The sequence below is a fragment of the Fringilla coelebs genome (assembly GCF_963513975.1).
Source record: "Fringilla coelebs genome assembly, chromosome: 13".
NCBI classification, from domain to species: domain Eukaryota; kingdom Metazoa; phylum Chordata; class Aves; order Passeriformes; family Fringillidae; genus Fringilla; species Fringilla coelebs.
Window position 1 is genome coordinate 6143651 of NC_140039.1, and position 14789 is coordinate 6158439.

The 14789-nt window shown below is 39.0% G+C and overlaps 1 protein-coding gene across 1 annotated transcript in view; it reads right to left on the reverse strand.

Annotated features, from left to right (window-relative positions):
- DOCK3 (dedicator of cytokinesis 3) overlaps window positions 1-14789 on the reverse strand; it is a gene marked incomplete at both ends in the record, with an annotated part of 180583 nt that overhangs the window by 147305 nt on the left and 18489 nt on the right. Inside the window, 4 exons of the mRNA XM_084214222.1 lie at window positions 1631-1727; window positions 3947-4002; window positions 5842-5882; window positions 14034-14117. Of these exons, the coding sequence (XP_084070348.1) occupies window positions 1631-1727; window positions 3947-4002; window positions 5842-5882; window positions 14034-14117 (278 nt within the window). The remainder of the gene's footprint in view (window positions 1-1630; window positions 1728-3946; window positions 4003-5841; window positions 5883-14033; window positions 14118-14789) is intronic.

The following is a 14789-nucleotide window of genomic DNA, read 5'->3' on the forward strand; positions in this document are numbered from 1 at the left end:
TGGTGTAGTCCTGTCAGGGTCTTGATGACCCTGCTTGAGAAGGCAGCTGATGATCTCAAGAAATCTCTTCCAATCTAAACATTTCTGTGATTATTTCGATATTAGAATTCTTAATTTTTAAAAGTTTTTGGGGGAAAAAACCCCACAACACAAAACAATGTGTTTTTCACTCAGATGCTGTGCCAACTTCTCTGTCATGGAGCGGATGCCTCCTTCCAAAGTTCTGTGAGAACAGTAAATTCTTTGCCCTGTTATCTAAGAATACAATAATGTTTTGTACAATGTTATAAGAAATATAATGAGCTACAATAGAAAGCAGCCCCAGAAAGAAAAATCACTAAATGAAAGTTTATAGCTAGAGCTTTCTCTCTCCTTCCCCTCAAGGAACTGGTGTTAACAATAAAAAAGAAATACTTTAGTAGAAAGGAAGCTTAGCTCATTTGTAGGTAAAATGATTCCCCATTTTCCAATTTAATACCATTGCCAATATTACTGTTGTCATCTTCAGCTGACACTGGGGAAAGGCGGGGAAAAAATCTTACAGGAAGAAAACAGAAAAGATCACTTTATTCCCATACCCAGAGAGGTATGTATATACAAAGGAAAAAGGAGGAGTACTAGGTGTAAAGAGTGGTATAAAACATTAGATATACCATGTTCCATGCCCCTCCTTCATTAGATCAGATTCTCCTTCCCAAGAGAATACCTCCAGGGACATCTGACCCCACAGAAGAACTGGGACCAGTTATGATTTCATAAGAGTTGATTGCTTGTTGAAGTACAGAACACAGCTGGTTATGCTGGAGATGCACTGGACTCACTCCACTGGATCATTCCTGGGTGGGTTTCCTAGACAAGGAACTGTTGTCACTGCAGGTTTAAATGAGGAAACAAAGCTCCTGCAGCTCTATGTAGAGGTATTTCTCTAAGGGAAGGACAGGAAGGAAATGGAAGCTTAGGCCACCTACAGTTCTTGATCCTAATCCTACAGTTAAGGCTTGCAATTACTAAGCTAAAAAAGAGAAAATAAAAGCCAGGAAAAAATACCTTCAAATGCTCAAGTTTTTTATCTGCTGTGTCATAGGCTTTGGCTATTAAAATGTAAGAAAAGAAGAGGGATGAAAGCAGAAATAGGAAACATTATGTGGCAGCAACTGAAAATTATATAAAAAAGATGTGTATAAAACTCAATACACTTATCCTAGTGTCTACTTCTAATTTATGGAGGAACAACTGTACAAAACCTCCCATAGTTTGAGTTCTCCTTTCAGACTCTAGACATTAAAACAACTACATACAAACGGTGCTGAATAATTTTTGAAGTCTTTGATGGGACTTGCAAAAGTATTATATTATTTCTTACATATTTAATAGCACTTTAAAATTGTTGCCTTTTTTTATAACAATGAAATTTTATGATCTGAAGGTAGAATTTCAGAACTGCAGAAAGTTCCAGTGTAGTCCATGTGACTCTCACATGATCCATTATTCTGTAGTTGGGAAGCCCCCATTAAATACAAGGAAAAACAACAATTCTGATATTGATTCTGATGGATTTTGAATGCACAAAGGCAGGAAACATTCCTCCCAGGGTATTAGAGATGTGCAAGGAGAGGAGCACTGCTCTTACCACATACAGCTGTTTCCAGAGCACAGCCCATTCCTGCAGTGTCGCTGTCACTTCAGTCACCACAGAATCTTCAAGAGGAACAACTGTTTCATATTGCCTGTAGAAAAAGAGGGGGGAAATTAGGAAATGTAGCCTGGAAAAGGTAGAAAAAGAAATGTGACTGCACAATAATTTGTAGAAATCCATAACTTGAATTTGTTCAACACAAGGAGATATCTTAAGGGGATCATTTTGTGTGTTGTGAAACTGAAGGAAGCAACTCCAGAGTCATAGCTACTGTTCCTCCATTGCATTCCATAAGATTAAGTTTATGTGAAGCATTTCCTGGTTACCTGTTCAAAAGGCATACTTTCATTCTAATCAAGGTCAATGAAAAGTTTTCATTACTACACACGTTAAATTAACTTGCCTGTAAAGTGGAGTCCTACACAATTTGGGTCCCTTACTTAGCCTGTCCATCACTTTTTCCTCCCTTCAATAATGTTAGCCAATATCAAAACCACCCAGAATACCTGTCTATTAACATGTCCTATCCAGAAAGCAACATTGCAGATGAAATCTGAGGGATCTATCCTCTAATCAAAATAATAAAACTTGTTCCTTTGTGCTAAAGATTTTCCAAAACCATTAAAGGAAAACCACAAGAGTGGCTTGGACTGAAAGGGACTTCAAAGCTCATCTTATTCCATCCCCTGCCATGGGCAGGGACACCTTCCACTGTCCCAGTTGCTCCAAACCCCACCCAAACTGGCCTTGAACAGAGATGGGGCAGCCCCCACCTCCCTGGCAAACTATGCCAAAGTTTCACTATCCACAGCCTAAAACATTTCCCTTAAATGTAAATCCATCATCCCCTGTCTGTCTCCTCCAGACCCTGCCAAAAAGCCCTCTCCCCACCATCTTACAAGCTCCCTTTAGCTGCTGAAAGGGCACAAGCAGCTCTGTGCAATGTTCTCTGCTCTCCAGGCTGACCAGCCCCACCTCTCCCAGCCTGTCCTCACAGCAGGGGTGCTCCAGCCCTGGGGACAGTCCCTGTAAGTCCCTAGGGGTGTTTGGGGAGGGCAGGGGCAGTGAGCAGGGCTGTGTGGTGTTCACTACCTGCCAGCTTCAACACATGCTCTATTATTTCACTAGTGCTCATAATGGCACTTGAAATGTATTCTGAAATAAAGAATTTTCAAAGAAAACCTGAAATAACCATGCCCCTCTGGTTCAGAACTGCATTACATTCTATTGTGTCAGTTGGTGCACGAGGCTTTGATACTTTTTAACAGTGTATCAGCTTTCCTAATAAGTACCTGAACTGGTTGCCCTTCACAAACTCTAAACTAACATCAAGGACTAATTAACTGCACATGACAGGGAACTGCTCCTTCCCCTAAGGGGAATACACATTAGGAGTGGTTATTCTGTGCAATATATAGCATTTTATTACACCCCAAAATGATGAAGCATCACTATTACAGCTGCCCTTACTGAGGCCCCTTGGGAACAAATCTACAATTCAAGACTATCAGAAGTCACCTGTTTTTCAGCAGGTAGTTCACTAAGAGCCATTTAATACATTTTATCTTCCACATTTAATTTGTTGCCTCAGGTCACTGTCTGAAACACTGCAATTATAAATCTCCCCTCAGCAGCCTTTATCTGGAATATGCAAGTAAAAGCAGCAGTGAAAACACAAGATATTGATTTCAGGAGTCTCAGTCAATCTCACAGGAAACTTTGCAGGTTCCAGAGCCCCCAGTCAGTAACTTCCCTGACCTGACATTTCCACCAGTGTTGTTACTCCCATTAACTGAAATAAACCCATTGCCAGCAACACATGAATACAAAGAGAAGGGCAGAAGCTTTCAGCAGTGCACTTCAGTCACTCTTTGGGTGAAGTGGGGAGGGCTGGATCCTTTGGAAAACATTCAAGGTAACAAGCTATGACTCTGAAAGTCTGTAGATAAATGAGATGGGCTGTCTACTGACTGGTGCCTACATAACAAATAGGAAAATACAGTATTTTGCCAGTGAGACAACAAGCAGAAATGGAAGAATATAAGGTTCTTTAGTTTCAGATTAAACCTCTACAGTTACAATTTTATGAGCCAAAGCAAAGAAGAGTAACCATCAGACCTGATTCTTGCTCTATTAAAAAGAAACAAGCCACCCCCCAACTCTGTAGAATTACATTTAATTTTCAAGGCCTCATACACAAAAAAAGATACAATGAACTAAAACATCTCTGTACATTTCAATAATTACTGCTTTGTTTCCCTTCTAGATAAAAAGCAGTCTAGTTTCTGAAAAAGAAGGAAAAATACTCACCCTCTGTTACTGACAATTGCCTTTTTCAAGTGAATATAATTTGCAGGAAAAATCCCCTGCAAGAGAAAAAATTAAGTCCATTAGAAAAATACATTTGCAGTTTTCAGCATCGGTAACCTAGGGCACAATAAATAACTGCCAATATATCTATTAAAAACCCCCCAAACAACCATTGTGTCAAAGCTGCCAGTCAAAACTCTACATTATGATTAGTAACAATTGGCTGTTTTAGTCTGTCTTAGACCAGGACACCACACTGGACCAAACCTCCACCTGGGAATCAGAGAAGTGGCTCTTCTGCGTTTGCAGCACGGCACCTGCAGCTCCCAGAGCAGGCTGATGCTGATTGGGGGTGACACAGACAGAGGCTTAAAAAGACAAATTAAACTACAACTAAAAGCCCACCATCAAATTTGCATTAAAGCCCCAAGGACAGAAGCATTCTATTACTTACATACCCTGGAGCTGTCAGTTTTTCTCCCTTTCCAAAGAAAAGCTGTTCACACCCACTTGGGACACTTCCAGTTATTTGTCTTTTGCTGTTCCCATGAGGGTTGGACTCTGACCTTGCCTGTGCCAGTGTGCTCTTGTGTGTTCAGACATGGGGAAAAGAGGGAATTTAATCCAACCTTTTCCCAGTGTTCCACATTCTCTGTAAAGCATATGGCCCTGAATCCTAACAGCAAAGTCTGTCAGTGTGTAAGAACAGCAACCTGCACTTCAGTGGGAAATACAGAAGCAGCATTGGAAGGCTTTGGATAAAAAACCAGCTGACAGCCTCTGACAAAAATGTCAGCAATCAAGTGTGGGTTTTCACTTTTTAGAGCTTTAAAACCATGCAATTTTGAAACAAAAATTTTCGGGGGGGGGGGGGGTTGGGGGAGCAGGTAGAAAGGAATATTATGTACTTAAGATTCCAAATGCTAAGGAAAATTCCTTCTTGTTCATAGGCAGGACTAAAATTATAGAAGGAAAAATGCTAAATCTAAGAGGAGTGGCTACATCAGGAAAACAATAAATGTGCTTGCTTTCAGCCACATGAAAATCCAGGAAGAAAAGAAATGCTACTTCACTTCTTGGTTTGGTTCACTTCTAGTTAATACTGCTTATTTCTGGTATCTAAGAAACCAGGGAAGGTTTGAAGGGCTCTCCTATCAAAACTGAACATATCACAAGCAGAAGTACCAAAACACAATGACTGCAGACATTTCATTAAAAGAATACTGTAGTCATGTCAATGTAATACAGGTAATTTTATATTCCATAATACATAGGTATTAGGTAAACATCAGGAATCTTTAAATACAAGCAATATTTAAACCAACAGAAATAAATAAAGTGAAGCTCATATAGAAGCACCTATTGGCATGTTTGGATACAAGCATTTAAAAAAAATTAGATGTCCTCACAAACACAATCATACCAGAACAGTCAAAAAAGTTATCCAAGAGCAAAAACAATGGGAAAAAAAATGGCAAATAACCAAATCAAATGGTTAAACTGCAAAAATCTGAAACCACCCCCAACAACTTACAAAATCCTTTTTCAACAGACTTTTTTCAAAGTTATCTTAGATTAATAATTCAATTTACTAAATGTGTTCTTTAAAATGCTGCATTTAAGAAATGCAATATCACCCACCCATGCTTTTCTTAGGGAAGTAGGATGGAGAGGATCAAACTGGATGAGATTTATAAAACTTGAAAAAATTGCATGTTACATGTCAGGAAGGTTTCTGATCCTTTGAGCGATTAATGAGTATCACTCAATTTAAAAAGAAATCCAATCCTCCCACAGGAAAAAAAGTTAAGAGAAGAAAAATGAAAAGTTTACTGGATTGCAACAGTAAAATAGATTTAACCTGCCATTAGATTAACAAATGTATTCATGCTTACCTTCACACTGGGCTTCTTAATGGAAACACCTCTGTACCAACCTGAAAACAGATAAAACACATTATAATATTTGTGGCACTGCTGTCTTTACACAGAAGCAAACTGACTACAACTATGCAGTTACTGAGACCATCTGAAAAACCAGCTGTGCCTCACATAGGTGAAATTTTTACAATATCTTTTTGTTAGGGCTTTTTGTAAAAATTACTTTTGTTTTGCTCTGCAATAATGACAAACCCTTAACAACCAGCAACGCTCTTGTTTCTTCCCACCAGGAATAAAAGCAGATTAGCTAGTTCTCATACTAATGATCCTTAGTTACTGTGGCAAAGATTCATTCAGCGCTCAGGGAAGAGTCTGCACTGAACGTTCTTCCAGGTTGGCACATGAGTCTTGTTGCAGTGCTTATCTTGACAAAATCTCCAGACTACAGAAACCTGTAAAAGCCATTATCATACATTTCTAATGTGCTTTAAACAAATATAAATTCTTTGCATGTGTCTGGTCTTACATATCCCCGAGTAGAGAACGGGCTTTAGGATGTCATTTACGCACCCCATTATTATTCTTGTATTCCCCATCAGGAAACAGCTCCAGACAGGACAATAAATGAGAAGTAAAACACAAAGCTACTAAAGCTGCAAGTTAAACAGAAGGACCCAGTTCCTGCTGCTCCTCACAGGTGACAGTGGTGCCACTGCAGGACTCAGCTGGGAATAAAGGGGCTGAAATCCTCCCCCAGCTGAGGAGTGGAAAAGCAGCACACTCTGGAGCTGGCATGGAATAGTCAGACCTGCAGGGGACACTGGGTGCCTGTCTGGGGAGGGGGCCTGGCCCTCCCTGGCCACCCCAAATTCCTGGGCAAACCTGGCCAGGCTCCAGCCAAATTCAGCCCCCAGGTGTCATCAGAGCTGCAGCCAGTGCCAGCCAGGCACAGACCTCACCTGGCCACAGCCAACAGTTCACATCAGCTAAATCCACTTCCCATTAAAAGTCCTCTCATTTTCCCACTCACTTCCTACTTACTGTCTTTTCTCCTCCCTTATTTTAAATTGCACTGGCAGAACTTGCCAGTAATTTGCTATGGAGAATAGAGAAGAACAGAACAAAGTAACTGGGTATTTTGTCTCTCTTAGAAAAATGACTTCAGATTTGGCTGAATTATAATAAGAGTCCCATTGAGAGGATCAGATGTGGGAAAGAAGGTCTTGAATTTGCTTTAAAGACAACCTGATAGTCTTGAATTTTTATTTTGTTAAAAAGGGAATGTAAGTCAATATGAAATAAAATAACTGACGAATTCAAGACAATTGCAAACCTTAGTACAGAAAATAAGAATTAAAATCCAACTTTTTCATTACACAAATTTCTCATGAACATAAGACATAACACAAAGATCTGTTTTCCTATGAAATCATTGTTTATATTTTAAAAATAAACTATTGTTGTTTTGAATTCATTTTAGTTGATCAAACTTTAGGGGAATCATTTCAATATAAACATAAATGCACAAACAACACATACAGATCCTTAACATGAGTGATTTCTAGAACTCCACACAACTGTGCCCACACCTGCTTTTGAGCAACAGATGCTGCATATTTTTAAGGTCACGGAAAAAATAAATGCATTTATCCTGTGATTCACTGTTACTAATATTAAATACAGTCTGTACCTCAGAAATAACCAGACATTTAAGCTCTAAGGCAAACAGAATTACAAACTTCTTGGTAAATGGGGAAAAAAGTGGTTTTATCCAAGTTTGTGAACAGACCTGTAAAAAAACAAAACCCAGTAAAGGGGGTGACCATCAACAATCTAGATCTGCAGGGTAGTAAACAAAAACCTAGCTAATTTCTGAAGCTTTTGTTCTTCATTCCAAAACAAATTTTCAAAGTTTACAAGCTCTGAGTTTACACAGTTGTGAAAAACAGGCAAGGAAGGACCCTAAGAAATCACCCAGCTCATCCGAGCCATGCCTCTAAATCTCTCCTCACATTAATGTTTTGGATGTTTAAACAGCATCCAATCATTTATTATCAGGGCTGAATAACACTGCACTCCTTGTCTGTGGAAAATGATCCATACATCTGTAAAACCTAGATTCCCAGGTATTTCTGCACCAGATTGGAAGGAAACTCTATTTCTGCCACTCCACACAGACCAGTTTAAAAGCAGTGGTGTTGCACAGGCAATTTTTTAGAAGAAATTTCTTTTACATCAACACTGGCCAGTAAAACTGAAGGTAACATGTGAAATTTTGGTATAGTACTTGGAAATCTGGCATATTTATGTCAAGTGCAGATGGCAAATCCTCAGTGGACAACCTATTTCAGTGGCTCAGACAGCATACATTCATTCCCCTTACAACCTGAACTTTCTTTGATTCTATTTAAATATTAGACTGGTTTTTTTCTTTTGGACATCATGGAAAATATTTTGTTGACTTCCCTCTTGTAGTTTTCTTCATATATTTGAGAAGTTGCTAAATTTCCTTTAATCTTATAAATTATGCTCTCCAGATCTTACTTGTTCTTTTATTTTTATCTTTTTTAATGTAGTACAAATTTTTTTAAGTCACCTCTCTCTATTTTGAGTTTCCTTCAACTCTGTGCAAGCAAGAAACAGTCAAGGAGCTCAGCAGAAGCTGAAAGCCCCACTTGTAAAATGCACATCTCATTCTGGAACACAAAGTAAAGGCTATGGGAAAAGGTACAATGCTCTTTTTAAAGGCACATTTAGAAAATTGCATCTGCATTACATTATTCCCTAAAATGAACTAAACCTGCATTCTGGAATGCAGGTTTAGTCTTAAACACATTAATATTGATGTAATCATTTATCTTAAAGAGCATTTGTTTTGGAGGATTTAATGACAATAGTCCTCAAACTGAGGCAGGTGCTTCATCTAATTGTGCCCCCAACAAGCACTCCCTGGCTAGACAAAACACTGACCAACAGCTTTAGGTGTCACTGCACTGCAAATAACAACTGCTAATATCTCAAGAGTTACGGCATGCATTTAGTGACACATGGTCTTCAGAGGGTACTGACTTCACAAAATGGTGAAGATGGGATTTAAGATCAAGAAGGAGAAAAACACAGCTATAAAGTGACAAGAGTTTTGTGAATAAATTAATGTGAAACAATGATCGTGCCTGCAGTGAGGTTGGGTGGGGACGTAGCTGAGATGGCTGACCTGAATCAGCCAAAGGCATATTCCATACCACACACATCATCTAGTACAAGAAAACTAAGGATTAGCCATTCTAAATCTACCTGTATCTGTGGAAATCCAGTGGGGGAGCTTGAAGCCACATTAGAGAATCTGAAAACTGCTGGACAAAGACTGAAAACCCCTCTTTCCAAAGGTGTGCCACACCCAGGAGTCTCAGCAATAGTGCAGCCCTAGCTAAGTTGCAAAATAGCTCTGGGGCAGTCCTGCACATGCCATTTCAGTGACTGGAAGAGCTACCAATGATTTTTTGATCTTTACTTGAAAGTGTGTTGAATGAAACTGGATATCCTTTCTAAAAGCCACCTCATAACCTTTTTCAGATTTCTACTTAATCCACAAGAGGTCTGTCACATGGAAAGAGCTCACCCTTTAGAGGACTCAGTAACAAAAAAGCAAAAGGGTCTTAATTGAAAGATATTGATCTACTTTTCAGAAAAATAATGCTCAAGTAAAGAATTAAGTTAAGAGTTAAGTAAAGAGTTAAGTAAAGAATCATGAGCTGCAGACAGTAGGAAAAAAGAAATTCTGCATATAATTTCTTGACAAACAAAATTCTAAAACTAAATCACATAAGAATTTATGGCAAAACCTAAAGCTAAAATTTGTTCTTAAATAAAGTACTGCTACAGAATCTGCTACAGGAACTCGAGCATTCTTTGTTCTACAAAAGAAAATGTACTTGGCAGTAACATGAGTAACCCTCACACCTGGAGCAAAGCTGTCTTTTGCAAATACAAGCCAATAAACAATTGCTTTTACCTTGTTATCTGCACGTGAACCGCTCTGCAGAGCTGAAGGCACCCAAAGTGAGCCAGGAGAGGGACAGGAGCAGCGCTCAGCAAAAGCTTCCCAAAGCCTGGAGCGCTCTGTCCCGAGCTGGCTGCTCTGCACGTGCCAGGCAGGGGCAGCAGCAGCTGAATCCCTGGCCCAGCCTGCCTGCACCACGTCAGGGAGCAGCCTGGGGCCAGCAGAGCCACAGGAACATGCTGATAATGCTGCCAGGGCTGCATGATTACCTTGCCAGAAAGGCCAAGAGAGATGGGATGTGTTTTACTGTGGCACTGGCCAGGGGCTTCAGAAGGTGCTCCTGGGCTCTGAAAGGCGACTTTCAATAACTGGGCAAGACCCACCATAGCAGAGGTGTGAGGCCAAGAGGCTTCACTTCCATGGGCACATCCCACAAAATGCAAAGAGGGAAAAAAGAATGAAAAGGGGGGGGGGAAAGCCAACAGGAAAATGGATATCTCACTGGAGACATTTTCCTCAGGCCAAAACCAAATTACTGGGAAGGAGTCACTTTGGCCCTGGCGGCCACAGGTGAGCTCCTGACTCAGATGGGAGGAAACCTGCAGGGCTCCCACAGCACTGACAGCCTGGAATGGGACTCCTCCCTCATCTGTATGGCACACTTTGGAAGCATGGCAAAGGCATCACTTCTCAATCACACTGAATTCATCAAGAATTTTTTAAAAAACCCTAATTGCAAGTTATATCTGCTGCTTAAGTGTTCCAAATACCAGAAACACTTATTTTGACCATGCCATCACTGCTGGAATAACTTTAAATATATTTTATGGATGGTTTAAGAACACAATTATTAATGTACGTATGCAGAATTTGCATGGGTAAGATAATATTCTTTTAACTGGTGCTTCAGGCATCAGCTGGTGTTTCCATTCTTCAGTGAATATACAAAATTCTCAAGGTAATAATTACTATTACTGAAGCTATAGCATTTTTAATCAAAAGAAAACTGCCCTCTAGCAATAAAAACAAATGGACAAAACAGACATTTTAAATTTAGTTTGAATGCCACTAGTTACTGACAGCCACTGCCTGTGGCAGGGCAATGGCCATGTGACTCCAAAGACAGAATGTTCTTCAGAATGCACAGTCCAAATGTGCATTTCAAACAAAGAGTGTGCTCATACTTTGCCACTTGACAAAAGAAAACTCCATCTTTCAGCATTTCCAGTGCCACACTAATGCCCCTCTGGCATTAGTGCAGCAGAGCAGAGAACTCCACTCGGTGCTTCAGTTCTCCCTCAGTGCAAAGACCATAGTGGAAGGGCTCAGAGAGAGGGAAAGCTGTGAATGACAAGCACAGGTCCAACTGGTATCTCGATGAACATTTCTAACTTTTGAGTAAGACCAGCGGAGGATCTGAGGGTCCTTTGTGAAAGCAGTAACTACAAAACCTCCCTGGTAACACCCTGTACTTTATAGATGTTGTGTGTTTGATGGAAACACAGGTGGAGCCTTTGGTAGCTGCAGAGGAAAGGCAGGTACCAGGTCCATGAGTCTTATTTACTGGAATAGTGGGCAGTGGGAAGCCTTTGTCAGACCTAGGAAGGGTTAAAAACCAGTGATTTAGACATTTGTGGTCTAGTATGAAGGCACAGGGGAGCAGGCACACAAATTTGGGGAAATCCAAAAGTTCCAATTTCAAGCATGTGAACAAGTTCCAAAGTAAAAAAGTCAACTCTATTTCACTCTAGTCCATTTAAAAAAATGCATAGACAACCACAATATTTTTAACATGTTATCAGTTGGTAGTTATATTTATATTTATTAACCTTAGAGATAAATACATGTATGTGGGTGTGTGTGTGTATGCACCTACACTTGTTTTTTTACTCTACAAATATCTATAAAACTTAGCTGCAGTGGTACCCAGAACCTTGAAACAAGAAATTCCCTCCTCTTTCATTCAATTGCTCTAAAAGCAGGGACTGCTTCTTACACCAATCACTATAGAAGAGAACTTGCTCTTTTATAATACAAATAGTTATTCAGTAAGTTCTTATGATTAAAAATAAGCACATTCAGAAGTATAGCTACTCTTTGAATCTTTGTCAGCCTTGAATTCTCCAGCGAGTATCTGAAATCATAGCTCACATCACTAAAAGTTTTTGTGTATGTGAATCTTTTCAACCCAGACAGAAAAATCCCTGCTGCAGACAATTATGCATAAACTATTCAAGAAGTGAAGCTGAAACAGCAATGGATCTCCTGTGACTCTCACAGCAGTGACCCTTATTTTGTGTGGGTTAACATTATTTTATCCAGTCTGTCTACACAAAAGAATCCCTAGCAAAGAATGCAGAAGTAGAGGACCCTGTTAAACAACCACTTAGACAAGAATGCTTAAAAAGCAACTGCTATTTTTTCCCCTTTTAAGAGTCTGCTTTGCACATTTAGTGTGCTTTTTTGCATAATTCACACATGCAAGAGATACAGCACAGACCATCTGAATATTCAGATGAGTTTCACAGTGTGGAGTTCCAGATGTTATTATCAAAATTAATCTATCTTTTTATACACAAAGTCCATGCTAAAGGCACCTCAACCAAAATGACAGGATGGAGGGCTTAAAATACAAAACCAAAAAAAATCTGTACAAAACCATTTTCCCTGTCTGAGGACCTCCTTTCTCAGCAATTTGAAGACTGGCATGAATTGCTTTTGAGGAATCATCCCCAAAACTACCAGCAGAGGAAATATTCAAAGCCTAATTATTTTAACACTCTAAAGACAAGTTGGATTATCCACTTGCTTTTCCATAAAAAACCTGCTCCATGGAGATGATGCTTTTATTTCCCAGTTTTAAAAATTTCCCAGAAATGGCTGAATAATACCATGACTGCTTTCAGCAACATACAGTATTTAATTCCCTTAGATTTATCCCATCCTAAGCAAAGGGATATTTTTTTCTGAGCTTGGACCATGTTTTAATTTACAAGACCTGGTAAAATAATTACAATCTGCCCTCAGTGTGTGAGCACAGCTTAGCCCACCACAGCATTTGGAGTTTTTAAAAAAGCATGGGATTGTTTATAGCAAGCTTCTTTATGGGTAATTTTCTCCACTGCACTGCAAAGCTCTCATTCAACAGAATTTTTACAAACGTACGTTACTAGAAAAATTAGCATAGAGAAGGTGACTTTTTTGTGATGAGTTAAGTCAGCAGGAAAACAAACACCTGAGTACAAGAAAAAGCATCCAGAGCAAAACACAGTTCTAGGCATGAGAGGCAAAGCAGAGCCTGCTGCAAGCATGCAGAAGGTCTGGGGAGCAACATTAACACTGGAGATGAAAAATTACTTTAAACTGAACAAACAAAAAACCACATCTACAACTTTGTGGAATGTTAATTTGGAATTCAAATTTGTGGATCTGAGTTTTGAATTTGTTCAGCACTTAGGGAATAAGGTTACATTATTCCACCTCAGACTACAGTGAAACATGTACTCTTACTGAATCTTGTCAACCTACTTCTCACCAGACACGTTTTACAACACTTGCTTGAGCATTAGGATAATTCTCCTTTTACATACAACTTCAATCACATTCTTCATTGTGAATAAAGCAGAGCATTAGGACATTCAATTTATTCACACACAGACATCTCCAGCCGCATAAGAACTACAAAATTCACAATGGCATTTTGCTTTAGGTACAAAAACATACATCAAGATAAATTTTTTAAAATCCCCCTAAACCCATATTTTTTACATTTTTTCTGATATTGCTAGTCTATTTAATAACTAATATTTTCCACCTGTTCAAAATGTTTCTAAGTAATTAAATTGATACGCTTAATAGAAATGCATAACAGTAACACTGAGAAAATACAGTGAAAAAAAACCCAACTGATTCTGCACTTTGCATGATGAAAATTCAGTGTAAGACCCAGTTACAATACAACAATCAGGTCAGGGTTCAAGATTTTCTGGACAGATGGTTAACTTCAAACACACTGACCCCCTATCAGACTGGATTAGTGCCAAGAGCACTCAGCCTTTCCTACGGAAAGTGGGTCAGAGTAGGTTTTATTCAAGTGCTTTGATTTGATGCATCATGATTTCCAAAGAACTTATTAAAATCTGCTAGATTAAGATATTGGTATATTCTTACATGGAAAATGGGGATCCTTCTTGGACATCCCACTTACCTTCACATTTCTCCAGGATCTGGACAGTTTCACCTAGTTCCAGGACCAAGCCTTGCGGAACAGTTCCTCGGAAGCTGCATATCACTAGAGGGTGGGGAAAAAGAGAGAGAGACATATGAGGCTTGGATCTTTGTGTGAATTTTCTTCTAAGCATAGCCCTTTAGCTCACTCCCTGCATAAAAATAGCTCTTACATAGCTGCCCAGAAAACCTGTCAGCCAACTTTTCCTGATCAGGTGTGTTTATTCCGGCCTTCATCGGAAATAAAGCTCAACAACACCGTAAAAGCTGAGCTTTAAAAAAGATTTTTAAATTAAGCAAGGCTTGTAATCACTTTAATCACCAACCTCTGATTTATATTGCATACAAAGATTTCCTTGTCTCACAATTCTTACTCTACTCCACAACCCATCAATGGAACAGGCAGCCCAAACTGCAGAGATTAAAACAGGAAATCAACTCCAGCAATTACTTTTTTCCAAGTTGAAACTATTTCAAATATCATCTGTGTATCTAATAGACTGCAAAAATCCTATAATACCATAGGTTGTATTTATGCAGACATATGAAAGAATCCATAAGAATCTGTACTTTTCATAAGCACAATCTAATATGACAACACATCTTATTTTTCCAGGTATCTTTAATTTTAATTAACCAGGGAAAATAAGAATCCAACTTAACGTCTCAGAAAATACTAATACAATAAATAAAAATACTAAATGAAACTCGATTTTTAAAAGAAGTTTTAAAAATT